This window comes from Narcine bancroftii, chromosome 4 (genome assembly GCF_036971445.1).
Source record: "Narcine bancroftii isolate sNarBan1 chromosome 4, sNarBan1.hap1, whole genome shotgun sequence".
Lineage (NCBI taxonomy): Eukaryota > Metazoa > Chordata > Chondrichthyes > Torpediniformes > Narcinidae > Narcine > Narcine bancroftii.
In genome coordinates, this window is record NC_091472.1 from 26,852,134 (window position 1) to 26,866,658 (window position 14,525).

Sequence of the window (14,525 nt, forward strand, 5' to 3'; positions counted from 1 at the left end):
CCTATTTTATTGAACTGGAAAAGAGATTCAATCCCTACTCCATATGCAGTAGATACATGATGTAATGTCCTATTTAAATTTAGAGAAAATCAGATAAAGCATTCAAGATAGAAAGTTTCAATTTATGAAATTTGGGTGGCCCATTCTTAGAATTTTTTTTATTATTGGAAGAATAATTACTATATGTTCCAGTAGGATCATAAATGTATGCATAATTATACATTTGGACATAAATCCAATAATGCAGCAAAGAAGACAGCTACTTAGCTCCTCAAGTCCAAGCTGGGATCATGGACAACCTCAATGTACTTAAATAAAGAACATTTTCACCAAAGAGAAGACAGCCTCAGCCTAACTTCTCCTCAAAAGATGACAATGCAACATTTCCACATGTAACATTAAAATTTTACACCAAAAAAATGGGGCTTTAGCAAATTGTATCATCAGTGTTAATTTCTCCACTGTGAAGTTTTTTCATCCACGAAATTTTGGATGGTCACTAAAAATTAATACCTTCTAAGAATTCATCTTGAGGACTTCACAGAGTAAATTCATAGCTTTTGGTGGCAGCCATAAATTTGTGGGTACTCCAGTGAATAATGCTCATAGACGTTATCAGGTAATCAGCATATCTACAGCCAAGCACAAGTATGATTTCAAATGGGACAAAGCTCAGAAGAAGTTAGAGAAAAATTTAAAAGTAACTAATTGGCAGATATTGCAGAAAAATGTATACATATTTAAGAAAGCTAAAGCTAACATTTGATTTGATAGGAAAAGTAAAATGGGCATAAAATAAACTCCATATATCATTACACAGAAGGGCTATAAATGTTTTTGTAATGCTGTTATAAATTGGCAATGTCACCTCTAATTTGTGCCAAGTTTGGCAACCCTTGACAACAGTGGTAACATCTTCCGGACCAGTATAACAGCAGTGCTGCCACTGTGCAGACCCAGGCAGAATAGGGCTCCATACAGGCTTTAATCGGCCTGTTAAAGGAGCCAACACAGTTTTTATTTAAAATCCTGCCATCATGATATCTGTGCCCAAGATGGCAGAGTGTTACAGGTTATATTCGTATGTTCATGGATAAATATGACTTTAAAAGAGATAGATTGTGGAGGTTTAGTGTAGGTCACTTTAAAATGCAAGAGCTTTGCTGAAGCAAGATGTTGAGGCTCCGATTGGATTTGCAGAAGCAATGAAGAATGCTGATCTATTGTGTATGGGCAATAAAGTCCAGGCTCAGAAGTACTGATAAGATCTTTCAAAGATTGGATTTGGAGGCTTGGGAGAGGTTTATAGTTTTTACAAGCAGAGAGAGGAAAAAACAAACAGGATTCTTCTCGGAGAGAAAAAAGTTAGTTCTACTGTGGCAGTTGAGGCTGCAAAATGGGAAGCTGGCATGCATGTTGCAAGATCCCATTTTAAAGACGGGCTGTAAGTTCTGAGTTCAGTCTGTTGAAAATCCTTGTGGTCCTTACAGGAGGAAATGACTGGCTACAGCGTTTCTCCTGAAATCAGGGAAATAAGAGGAATTCTGTGGTGACCTCAAGAAACTTCCTGAGTGGCAACCCTTTAACTTTAAGCACAAGAGCCTGGTGAAGATTCATAAATGTTAAATTCTGTGCACAGTATAAAAATTGCCTGATATCAGTGAACTTAAGAGAAGTGAATGATTGGACTGTGAAACAAAGAACTTTCCTGAACATATAAACATTACATGCACGTTTGCTTAGAATAAGGAGGGGGTTAAGTTAGGTTAATAGTGTGACAGATTATGTTATATATAGATAAACTGTGGCAGGTTTTTTAGTGTAGGTCACATACAAACATTTCAAAACAGATCTCATTTAAAATGCCAGAGGTCTGCTCAAGCCAGACAGTCCAGGCTCCGAGTGCCTTTGCAAAAACTTTGACGAACTTCTATAAGGACTTCACAAGTAGGTGTTAATTGGACATACTGTGGAGTAATGAATTGTTTTGGAAAGCAACAGATGAACGAACTCAGAAGATTAGGTCCAGTGCCACAGTCTGTCTGAGTGCAAAGTGCTGTTCTAAGAGGGTCATGTGGTTTTCTGAGCGAGAGAGAAAACGAGAATTCAATTCTATAGTTCAGCAGCAGCAGCTGGGACTGGAACAGGACAAGCTGGCAAGCTTGTGGAAAACCCCCATTTTGAAGACGGGTTGTGAGTTCTTAGTTCAGCCTGGTCAAAGCCCTTGTGGTCTATACAAGAGGAGATGACTGGCTGTATAATGTTTCATTTGAAATAAGGGAAACAGAAAAGGAACTCTGTGGTGGACCTGGAAAACCCTGATGGGGCAAGTTTCTTTGGCAAGACACTGAAGTGACTGATCTGAGGAAATCAGTTTGTGTGTATGTCCAATGAGCAACAAATATCTCTCTGAAACCAACAAGAAACTTCCTGAATGGTAACCCTTTAACTTTAAGCACCAGAGCCTGGTGAAGATTCATAAATGTTCAATTCTGTGCACAGTATAAGAATTGCCTGACACCAGTGAACTTGGAGGAGTGAGAAGTGAGATTGGACTGTGAATCAAAGAACTTTTCTGAACTCACACACACATGCACTTAGAATTAGAAGGGGGTTAAGTAAGGTTAATAGTATTAAGTTAAAGTTTGATTTTGTTTTCATGTTTAAGATAATTAATAGCAAGTTTTGATTTGCTGAATTTCTATTGCTGCTGGGTTTTGGGGTCCCCTGGGCTTGTGTCAAGAGGCTGTGCTTGGCAGTGGCCATGAGGGGAGCAGTTGGCTGACTCAGGGCACAAGAAACTGGGAAAAACCCCCTGTTGAGAAGGAGAAATACAGGATAGGACAGTGACCTCGGCAGCAGAGCCAGCGAGGTGCTCAGGAGCTGAAGGACCCACCCAAGGCTGCAAGCTGTTGGCGATGCATTCGAACGACTCACAAAGGCTACAGTCTGCTGATGAATGGCTCATGGGAACTGCATGTGAACTGGAATTTGAGAGGGTGTGTGTAAGAAGGGCACCAGGCGCTGAAGACATCCTAATCATTTAGGTTTGGACCTGCAGCTTGGGATCCAATGGATAGAACAGGGGTCTGTGGGGCTGCAAAAGCTGAGGGAGTGTTGGAGACGAATCCATGGACAGTCAGTGACTCTGAAGGTATTATTCTCCTTTGCTTTTGTCTCTCTTACTGAAAGGCGCACCATGCAATAATAATGGCGACTCCTTGTCTACTTTATGGCAGATTAAAGGAAATTTTGTGTAATATTACATTTCCTGACTTTCAAATAATCTTGATTTCCATGTCAAATTTGCCAAAGAATGGTAATGTAGATGTATTCAGCACTTACCTATGGCAAAGAAAGTATCCCTGTCAATAGCAGCTGCCTCCTTGCAATCAAACAATAATGATGCTATTTCTTTGCGAGAGAAAAGACTTGAATCCGTTTGGGGAAGCGCCAAACGCTTCAGCTGATAGGCTAAAGAGGTCATCTTGATGTTCCTACAACAAAGGAAATAAAAAGCATTTATGGTCATGTTCTCAGCATGGTAATTTGATTTTTAACAAAACATATTCCAAAAATAACCTCTTCCATCTAAGGATATGAATTTTATAGAACCAGCTGTGTTGTCTTCAGAGTGTACCAAAGCATTATAGAGGCAGAGAAATAATGCAGGGAGAGGCAGTCGAGAGTCAACGATCTAGAGTAACATATTAGCCAGATTAGGTAAAGAAAATAACTAGTTTCCTGAAGGATATTATGAACCTGGTAATTTTTAAAAAATACCAATTGAGTAGGTTTAATTTCAGTAATTAAAAATGACAAATGTTGAAAATCTGAACTAAAAACAGAAAATGCTGAAAACACATTGCAAGTCATCTGTGAAAATAGAAAAATAAAAAAAAACCTGTTTTATTTAGTTCATGGTTCCAGTTTGATTTCCTTTATCAAAATTGTGAAAGAAAATACAAACAAGGATGGGCAGAACAAAAAAATATCTATAATACAGTGAGGTTAAGGTAACCATGATGCTCAGTTATCGGGTTTACAAATTAATGGAAGCCAGTGAGATCACACAAGCAAAGGAATTTCAAAGATATGAAATGCAGAGCTGTAGGAAATGCTGATGTCCTATTCATCATTTCTCCATTCTTTCTGCTTTAAACTATCTTTCTTTCTCCCTTCCCATTTCTGACAAAGTGAACACATTAGGTTGAAGATCCTATTTCTCTTTCCACTGTTGCCAGTCCTGCTGAACTTTTCCAGCGGCTGTAATTCCAGATTTATTTAATAACTCGAATTTTAATTCTCCACAGAGGCTACTCTAGTCGAAGTCAATTGTAACAAGTGTAACAACAAGTGCACCTGATACATGCACATCTGCGATGTCACAAATGCCAACTTACTTCACGATCACACGATTTTCGTTTCAGATTTTGAACATTTTAAATTTTAATTTCACTAAAAATATCATCCTTGCTCTGAAACAACAAGCTCAAACAAATATATTTCAAGTTTCTCCCAAAATTTGAATGAGTCCAATTTGGATAAGAATTGAGTCAGTATGGTCAGTTTGTGGATGAATTAAAAAATTTTTGTGCAACAGCAAGTGAAAGTTCCCTAAGGCAGCAATTGGATCGTGATAAACTTGATTTAAGTGGGCCAAGGAATGGCAAATGGAGTTTAATTTGGGCAGGTACAAGACATTGCATTTTTGTATGTCAAGCCAAGGCAGGACATGTTCAGTAAGGAAACAAGTTTGCTGATTCTGGAAAACTGCAGCAACCATGAAGCACAACAAATTGTCGACATTTTGGGCCTCTCAACAGGACATTCACAATAAATGGTAGGACCCTGGAGATAATGATAGAAAAAAACAACAGCGCGGTAGAATGGGCAACCGCGGTAGAACCAAGGGGTACAGGAATATAGTTCCCTGAAAAATGGAGACAGAGTGGATGGTGAAAGTTTCATTTGGCATGATTGTTAGGGCACCGAGTATTAGAATTGGGATAGCATATTACAATTGTACAAGGTTACATCTGGAGCATTATGTGCAGTCCTGGTTGTCTGCCACAGAAAGGATGTCATTAACCTGAAGAGGGTTCAAAAATAATTCACAAGGATATTACCCGGACCAGAGGCTTGAGTTATAAGGAAAATGGACAGACTAGGATTCATTTCTCTGGAGCACAGGAGGCTGAAAGCTGACTTTATAGAGGTATGTAAAATTATGAAGTGCATGGATAAGGTTAATAATAATAGCCTTTTCACTTGGGTGGGGCTGATCAAAGGCATAATTTGAAAAATTTAAAAAAGGTTGAGGGGTGACTTTCTTTTTTTTTTAAAAAGAGGGTGATGCAGGTGAAATGAGTTGCCAGAGAAAGTTGTAGAGTTGTAGAGGGGGTACAATAACAAAATTCAGAAGTCATTTAGACAGGTACACAAGTAGGAATGATTTTGAAATATGGACCAAATGTAGCCAAATATGACTGATATAAATAGTGCAGAAGGGTCTTTCTATTTTAGATTGATGTTCAAGTCAAGTCACCTTTACTTATTGTTCATACCATGCTCGTATGGTAGGGATGAGATAGCATTTCTCCAGGACCACAGAGCATATTTACATAGAAGTTAAACACATTAAATATTAAGACTTATACAGTCCACGGTACCCTATCACCAAATGCTCTGGGAATTCAAAAATCTGATGGCGGAAAAAGCTGTTACCCAATCTGGACGTGAGGGCCTGAGTGTTGCAGTACCTCTTACCAGATGGCAGATGGAGAACAGTTTACTTGAGACATGTGTGGAGTCCTTCACAATGTTTATTGCCTTTCACCTGCATCGAGTGTTGTGAATGCCCTTCATGGCAGGAAGAGAGCCCCCAATGATCTTTTCCACTGACTTCACTATCCTAGGAGCAGCTACCAAACCAAGCAGTGATGTAGTTGCACAGGATGTTCTTGATACATCCTCTGTAGAATGTAGTGAGGATGGAGGGTGGTAGATGAACTTTCCTCAGCCTTCACAGCAAGTAGACGCACTGCTGGGCTTTCTTGGCTATGGAGCTTGTGTTAAAGGACCATATGAGATTTTCCGCTGTGCACTCCAAGGAACTTGATACTCTTGACTAACTCAATGGTCGAGCCATCAATGGTCAGCAGAATGTAGTCCCCTCAGGCCATTTAGAAGTCGACAACCATCTCTTTTGTCTTTTTAACATTCAGATACAGGTTGTTGGCTGTGCACCAGTCTGTTAGCGACTGCATTTCATCTCTGTACACCGACTTGTCAATCTTACTGATCAGGCCCATCATTGTTGTGTTGTCAGCAAACTTGATGATGTAGTTCAAGCTGTGTTTAGCTGCACAATTGTAGGTCAACAGAGTGACAGCAATGGATTCAGCACACAGCCCTGGGGGGCTTTCTGTGCTCAGTGTGATAGACATGGAAATGCTGTTACCGATCTGGACTGCCTGAGGTCTCCCTGACAGGATGTCAAGAATCGAATCATAGGGGGAAGTGTTCAGACCCAGCAGGTTCAACTTCCTTATCAGGTACTGAGGTATGATTGTGTTGAAATCAATAAACAGCATTCGAACATTCAAGTCCTTGTTTTCCAGGTGGGCAAGGGCTAGATGGAGGGAAGTGGAGAAGGCATCATCCGTAGAGTGCTTGGGTCTGTATGCAAACTTCAGAGGGTCTAGTGATGGGGGCAGCAGGATCTTGATGTGCCCCATGACGAGCCTCTTGAAGCGCTTCATGACAATGGATGTGAAGGCGATAGTCATTGATGCAGAACACAGATGACTTCTTTGGCACGGGGACAATGGTTGTGGCTTGAAGCATTTTGGGACCACGGCGCTTCTTAAGGAGATGCTGAAGATGTCAGTGAGAACATCCGTTAGCTAAGCTGCACATCCCCATAGCACTCTGCAGGAAATGTTATCCAGTCCAGCAGCTTTCTATGGGTTGACCTTGTTTAGCTCTTTCTTAAGATTGGCAACTGCAAGACTCAACACCTGGTGATTTGGAGGAGAAGCAGTCTTGTTTTTGCAACATCGTTTTTCGCTTCAAAGTGCATGTAGAAGTTGTTCAGTGCATCTGGGATGGAGGCATCACCCTCACAGGCACATGATGTAGTCTTGTGGTTAGTGATGTCTTGAATGCCCTTCCACGTGTTGTATGTCCTTGCTGTCCAGGAGATGACTGTGAATGCACTGGATATATGCACACTTTGCTTCCCTGATGGTCTTAGACAGCATGGCTCTTGCAATAGCTAGGGCTACCTTGTCGTCCTCTCTGAAGGACGTTTCTTGGTTTCTGAGCAGCACGCACACCTCCGCTGTCATCCATGGCTTCTGATTGGAGCGAGTTATGATGGTCTTGGGCACAGTGATGTCATCTGAACACTTACTGATGTAGCTGCTCACTGATGCCGTATACTCCTCTAGACTGCCATCTCTGGTTGCTGCTTCTTTGAACATGTTCCAGTCAGTGCGCTCAAAGCAGTCTTGAAGTGCATGAATGGACCCACTGGCTAGGTTTTAACCTGCTTTCAAACTGGCCTGGAGCATCTGACGAGCAGTCTTTATGCTTGGATCAGTATTACAGAGATGTGGTTTGAGTATCTGAGGAGGAGTCGGGGCTCTGCCTGGTATTGTCGGAAATGTTCATAAACACAAAGTCCAACGTGTTCGCCCATCTCTTATCAAAATCCATATACAGATGGAATTCAGGTAGCCTTGATTTGAGGTTTGCCTGGTTGAATCCCCAGTGATACCTGCAGTCTGCAGTTTGTTTATAGCCTCATACAGTTCCTAGATTGCCTCCTTAGCGTTAGTGCTGAGGGTGGGGTGGGGGGGGGGGGGGGAATGTACACTGCATCTATGAGGACCGTGAATTCCCATGGTAGATAAAATGGTCTATATCTGACTGTCACAAGTTCCATCAGCTTTGAGCAGTGACCGGAGACTGTTGATCAATACATCAAACATTAACACATTAATTAACCAAAATATTAATGCATTAATACAACTTGGTTCATGCTTTTGCTGAGACCCAAGGACAACAAGGGGCTCCAAGATGCATGCTGCCTGGCAATAACAGCCAAGGGGAAATTCCACTAGTCCTAGAGGCTCTGGATTGAATGTGGCGTGTTAACAACAGTCCCACTTTGCTCTAGAATCATGTGATTTATAAGCATTAAGGAAACGAAAACTGTAAAAATAGATGAGAGGAGGGGGATCGGTCCACCATATGGTGCAACGTGTAGATGGACATTGCATAGCTGAAAGCTGATGAGATAATGTTTGCTGCCTACGAGGTGACTGGTTTGAGACTGGGTAATGCCAGATAGCATTGAAGAATTTAAACCTGTGCATTTCTACGGTCCTCGATGCTCCACGAAGGTGATGGACCTCCCTGTGTATCAAATAAAGGGAATTGGCTGACGAAAAGTCGGAGACCTCCCTTCCTCCACTCCAGAACCCGAATCGAGGACAGTAGGCAACTCGATGGGCGTGGGCGAGCTGAGCTGAGGGACCCACCTGCTCCATGATTCCAACAGTTTGGAGTCAAATATGCCACCAACATGCCAGGGAAAACAACACAGTGGGCAATATTTAAAGTTGCACTCCGTCCAAAGATTGCTGGCAGGAGACAGATGATCCCCAAGATGCCGAGTAACAGAAACGTTCTTCCAGAAATAATAATTAATTTACACAATTAATATCCTGTCTGAGAACGTAGAGTCAGACTCTAAATTCTCCCCTCAATCACGTAAATTAAAAAGACTCCACACGTGTCCGAATATACACACCACGTCTTATTATTACATGAGCTTCACTAATTAAATGGGATGAGATTCCGGTCCCGGCTGGGGCTGGGGCTGGTGGTGACACGACATTGCCCCAAGTCATCGCACCCCGATCACAACTCGCCCTCTCCGGTGCTGGAACAGGGTCCCAAACACCCTCGACACAAGCCGACCCGAACGACCAGAAGCCCCCCTCAAAGGGGCATGTTCAACTCACCCCTTTCCTTCAACTTCAGTCAAGCTGCTCCTTGCGCTTCTCTCCCCACGATCCACATGGCAACTCAGTCGAACCGGAACCGGAACTGCAACCAACTGCCGGTGGCAGCGCCCCCCTGCGGCCGGGAGGAATGCAGCGCACCCTGAGCCTTCCCCTTCTCCGCACCCGCGGAGTCCCTGTTTTGGGGGGGGGGGGGGGGGGGGGGGTTGGAGAAACTCAGCCGGTCTCGCAGCGTCAACAGGGAGGGAAAGGAAACCAACGATCCGGGCCTGGAGCCTTCATCAGGAATAAGCCGAACACAGCTGGTGAAGATTTGTCCAGGGGGTCGTGTTGATGGGAATCAAAAGCCGTTTGGAAGGGGGAGAGGGGAGGGGAGGGGAGGGGAGGGGAGGGGAGGGGAGGGGAGGGGAGGGGAGGGGAGGGGAGGGGAGGGGAGGGGAGGGGAGGGGAGGGGAGGGGAGGGGAGGGGAGGGGAGGGAGGAAGGAAGGAAGGGGAAGGTGGGGAAGGGGGGAGAGGGGAAGGGTAAAGGTGGAGGGGAGAGGGGAAGGGAGGGAGGAAGGGAAGGGACAGGGTAAAAGTGGAGGGGGAAGGGGGAGAGGGAGCGGGGAAGGGGGGAAGGGGGAAGGGGGGAGGGGAAGGGGGGAGGGGAAGGGGGAAGGGGGGGAGGGGGGAGGGGGGGAGCGGGGAAGGGGGGGAGCAGGGAACAGGGTAAAGGTGGGGAAGGGGGAGCGGGGAACAGGGTAAAGGTGGGGGAGGGGAAGGGGAATTCCAATATTCCTCTAAAAGCTCATTGTGAATTCCACTGCATGCATGGTGTTCAACTTCTCATAAGGACACGCTTTAAAGAAGTTCAGCAAGAAAATCTGAAGATGCAGGGGTCTGGTGCAACACACAAAAGTGCTGGACAAACTTAGCAGGTCAGGTCAAGTTCATTGTCTTCTGATTTCCCAATGAAATCTCCAGTCCTCAGTGCAAAACACACAACCAGACATAGCACTCAAACAGACCAACAATATGTATACAGGACAAGTTTTCTTATATACAAATAAATAAATATTGTTTTGTGAATATGAGAGTCACGGATGGTTCTTGTGGTCATTCAGCATTCTCACTGCCCGTGGGAAGAAGCTGTTCCTCAGCCTGGTGGTGCTGGCTCTGATCCTCCTGTATCTCTTTCCAACGGGAGCAGCTGAAAGAGGGAGACTCCAATGATCCTCTCTTCTGCTCTTGTCCTGTGGATTGACATCCGATCCATTTCTCTGCAGCAACTGTACCACACTGAGATGCAGCTGGCCAGGATTCTCTTGATAAAGCTCTTGCAGAAAGTTGGCATGATGGTGGCTGGTAGCCTTGCCCGCTTCAGACTTCTTGGGAAGTGCAATCATTGTTCTGCCTTACTGACAAGTGAGGAGATGTGTATCCACGATAGGTCACTTGTAAAGATTCACAGCATCCATAAGAAGAAAAAGCAGTAAACTTTTCGGGCATGAACTCTTGAAGTGGAATGTGGAAAAACATAACTAAATAAAAAGGTGGGGGATACGCAATACGGCTTTTGAAAATTCTGGGTGGTTTTAACATTTGGCACATCATCTGAAATCTCATTACTTCATTAACTAGTTCAAAGGTTACTTTTATTGTCATGCAATAATACATTAAAAATGTAAAATACATGATATACTTCAACTTTTGTCTGCCATAAGGCATAAAAAGGGTCAGCATGAGGATTGCCCAATGCCCCTAACAAGAGGAGAAAGAGAAGCAGAAGAGTGTCCCTTCAGAGACACCAAGTGGCTGTGGATTCACCTGCAGTGCTGCAGTATCCTCTGCAGCCCCACAAAAGTCCTGTTCAATCCATCAGGAACACAAGCTGCAAATCCAAAACCTCTGATGCGATCAAACTCTGGCAGCTGCACAAATTGATGCATTTTAAAAGGTGCCATTATTCCCTCAGTGATGTTTGGTGAGCTCTGCATTCACTACCCAGGACTCCGATTCCTGCACTCACTTTAAACCAGCCCAATTTTGTTTCCTTTGAAACCTCCTGGTCTGTTTCCCATGCTTCTTTTACCTGCACTTCAAACATGGGGAAATTAATTATTCCACTGCATACATTTAAAGCAAAAGTGAATAAAATTTGTACTGTATGATAGTATGGAAAATCTGCTGGTCGGGCTCGAGGGTGCTGGGGGATTTCCACCATGGTAGGATTCTGCAAGTGGGCAACTTTGAGAGTTATGGGGTAGGGTGGGTTTAGTACTTTCTTTTAAAGGAATATATGGGTCGGACGTGTTGTAGTGTTCTTTCTTTTCTTTGAAGCAGCTTGGCCACCAGATGGCAGAGTGTGATGGGGTCTGGAGAAAAGAATCCCACTCAGAAATATGCTGACAGCTACTTCCCATGAATAATTGACAGTCAAAAACGACAAAACAAATTGAATATATAACAAAATATACTTAAGATTAATCGCACAATTTAAAAAAACACATAAACAATTACGTTGAATGAAATTAACTTTAACAGTGCATTTTGGTATATGTGACAATAAGTGTGAAATTGACCTGATATATGTGAACTGGACCTGAACCTTGCTATTAATCTTTTATTTGTTTAAAAAAACCCACAGTAATTGGCCCATGACCCCATGGCACCCAAGTGCCCAAATTAACCATGACCCCAGAAGAGTGGGATGAAACGGGAGCACTTCAATGAACCCCATGCAGTCATGGGACAAAGGTACAGTCCTTACAGTGGTGGATTCGAACCTGGGTCGCTGGTGCTGTAATAACATTGCACTAACCGCTACATGAACCATGCTGCTCTAGATTCTTCATTGCCATATCCCTTCATTGAACTGAATAGGGGTCACTGTATATGCACTGCTAACCTAATTCTGATTTATTCTCTATAACTGCTGGAAAATGGCTGGCTCCAAGAGGAGTACACAATGTGAAATCACTTCAGAAATTGTTTTGAGAAAGTTTGGGACCTCTGCATCCTTTGTTTCCTGATATTTGCCATAGAACTACTGGTAAATAATGACTCTCGGGATGTTGCTGGTGGGGAAATGGACAATGATAATTCCAACAGTGCCTGGCATTTTTGAAGTCCGGCTTTTACTTGGCTCCTTTCATCCATGCCAGAACATTGTCTACACTAAGCAAAACTGCATGCAAGCTGCTTCATTGGCTAAGGATTTATGAATAGAATGGAACATTATGCAATCACCATTGAACACCCCTGCTTCAGGACTTATGATGGAAGAAAGCCCATTGATTAAATAGTAAAGCACGGTTAGGCCTGAGTTCCTGCCCTGAAGAACTACTGCAATGAGGTCCAAAGTAGACATTTTATCCCTTAACAACTACCACCATATTCCTTTGTGCAAGGTATAGCTCCTATTAACATTCCTATTAACCTGTTGATTTCAGTTTTATTAGGCTTCCTTTATGCACAGTCAAATGCAGTTTTGAAGTCATTTTGGATTAGGAATTCAGCTCTGTGGTCAATGTTTGGATCAAAACTTCAATGAGTTGATGTATTTTAGGAAATAAAACTACAATAGGACACATAGTAAAAAGTAAGGCCCAGGAGACTTTTGAGAGATGTAAAGGTACAGGTAACGTGATCCTTGAAAGTGGCAAGGTAGTGAAGAAATCATTTAGCTTTGTTGGTCAGGGCACTGAGTTGGGACAATATTTGAGCTGGACAAGACATTGATGAGACCATCTTTGGAGCATTTTGCACAGTTCTGGTTGGATTAACTGTAATATCTTAAAGGGATGCCTACCCTGAAGAACTCTCTTCAAAGAGAGTTCTGCGACAGACCCTCTCACTGCTCCCCATCTACTTTTCCAGCTGCTCTCGAGCTCAATGACCAAGTTCTCACCCAGATTCGCTTCCACAGCTACTTGCCTCCACCATAATCAGGTGCCACGTGGATTCCAGCTCCGGTTCTAAGCCTTCTAGGCTGGCCCACACTGGAATCTCAGGTACCTGTGGTTCATTGTGTCCTCTCTTCGCTTCCCCTCCCATATCCTACAGCTCGATGTGCAGGTACCAGCGGAGCCTCACTCTCTCTCTACCACAGCTCCATACCTTACTTACCGCGATCTGCCATGGACTTTTTCTACACCTCATCCTCCGCCAGATCCACGCATTCAACCGCCAATTCTACACATATCTGACATCCACAAAAGATCGGAAGCTTGAGTCCCTGGAGACTGCCACCTCAGTGACCTCCTGCACAGGTTTCCATTCTGGCCCTGGAGGTTTACAGGATAGTGCTCCTGTTATGGGTCTCCAACTTGGCCCTGGTTGTTTCTTCTTGAATTCGTATGTGTGAGTTCTTAGACAATGCATGGATGAAGGAAAAGGTTCTTTACTTTAAAGTTGATATTAACAGCACATGAGGCATGCCTTGAGGCTGCAAGCCTCCATTACAGATATACTGTGTGACAGCCCCCTGGTGGCAGCCAAGTCTAATCAAAGAGTAAGGCATTGCTAGTTGCATTGAAACCATGATCATTATCATTACATCTCCCTTTCTTAAAACAAAAGTAGCTTACTTTTAACTAACATGTTTTATTTGCATAACTGCAGTTTTAACTTTAACACCAGGAACTAACATTTTCATTATTATCAACATTGTTAACATTTTAATAACTTGTGTGTTCACATTTACATGCAAAAAAACTTGTTTCAATAACTGGAGTCTTTAAATTTGCTCAATGACTCTCTTAGAAGGATTCACATATCTTTCTTTTTTTTAAATTTTTTATTTTTCACACCATAAATCACATTAGCCATGATACACACTTTTTCCTTTTCACACATATACAGTGACATTTTCTTCCCCCACCCTCCCTCCTCCCAAGCCACCCCCCCACCCCCCCCCTCCCATCCATTTAAGGTATACAATCTAGGTTATATTAAACCAGTCAGACAATGTTGTCATTCAACAAAAATACACCAGAAATTCTACTGAGTCCATTCTTTTCTTTCCTTCTCCTTCCATCAACTTAGGTAATGATTGTCCCCGGTAGGTTTTCGCTATTGTATTTAATGTAAGGCTCCCATATTTGTTCGAATATTTCAATATTATTTCTTAAACTATATGTTATTTTTTCTAATGGAATACATTTATTCATTTCTATATACCATTGTTGTATTTTCAGATTATCTTCCAATTTCCAGGTTGACATAATACATTTTTTTGCTACGGCTAGAGCTATCTTAACAAATCTTTTTTGTGCATCCTCCAAATCAATTCCAAATTCTTTGTTTTTTATGTTACTTAGGAGAAAGATCTCTGGATTCTTTGGTATATTGTTTTCTGTTATTTTATTTAATATCTGATTGAGATCTTCCCAAAATTTTTCTACTTTCTCACATGTCCAGATTGCATGAATTGTTGTTCCCATTTCTTTTTTACATCGAAAACATCTATCAGATACTGTTGGGTCCCATTTATTTAACTTTTGAGGTGT

The 14,525-nt window shown here is 42.7% G+C and overlaps 1 protein-coding gene and 1 long non-coding RNA gene across 5 annotated transcripts in view; one reads left to right on the plus strand and one right to left on the minus strand.

Moving 5' to 3' along the window:
- heatr1 (HEAT repeat containing 1) overlaps positions 1–9,110 on the minus strand; it is a 112,816-nt gene extending 103,706 nt beyond the window's left edge. For 3 of the 4 annotated variants that reach the window (XM_069930991.1, XM_069930989.1, XM_069930988.1), the window contains exons 1-2: positions 9,036–9,110; positions 3,346–3,497 (exon numbers count right to left, since the gene is read on the minus strand). In XM_069930991.1, the coding sequence (XP_069787092.1) occupies positions 3,346–3,487 (142 nt within the window). In that variant the 5' untranslated portion in view covers positions 3,488–3,497; positions 9,036–9,110. Of the gene's footprint in view, positions 1–3,345; positions 3,498–9,035 lie in introns of those variants that run through there. The other variant, XM_069930992.1, reaches the window with a different exon arrangement.
- Positions 9,111–9,261: 151 nt separating this feature from the next.
- On the plus strand, positions 9,262–10,104 carry LOC138759794 (uncharacterized). Its single transcript, XR_011355090.1, has 2 exons — positions 9,262–9,340; positions 9,869–10,104. It is a non-coding gene; the product is annotated as an uncharacterized lncRNA (long non-coding RNA).
- Positions 10,105–14,525: the final 4,421 nt, after the last annotated feature.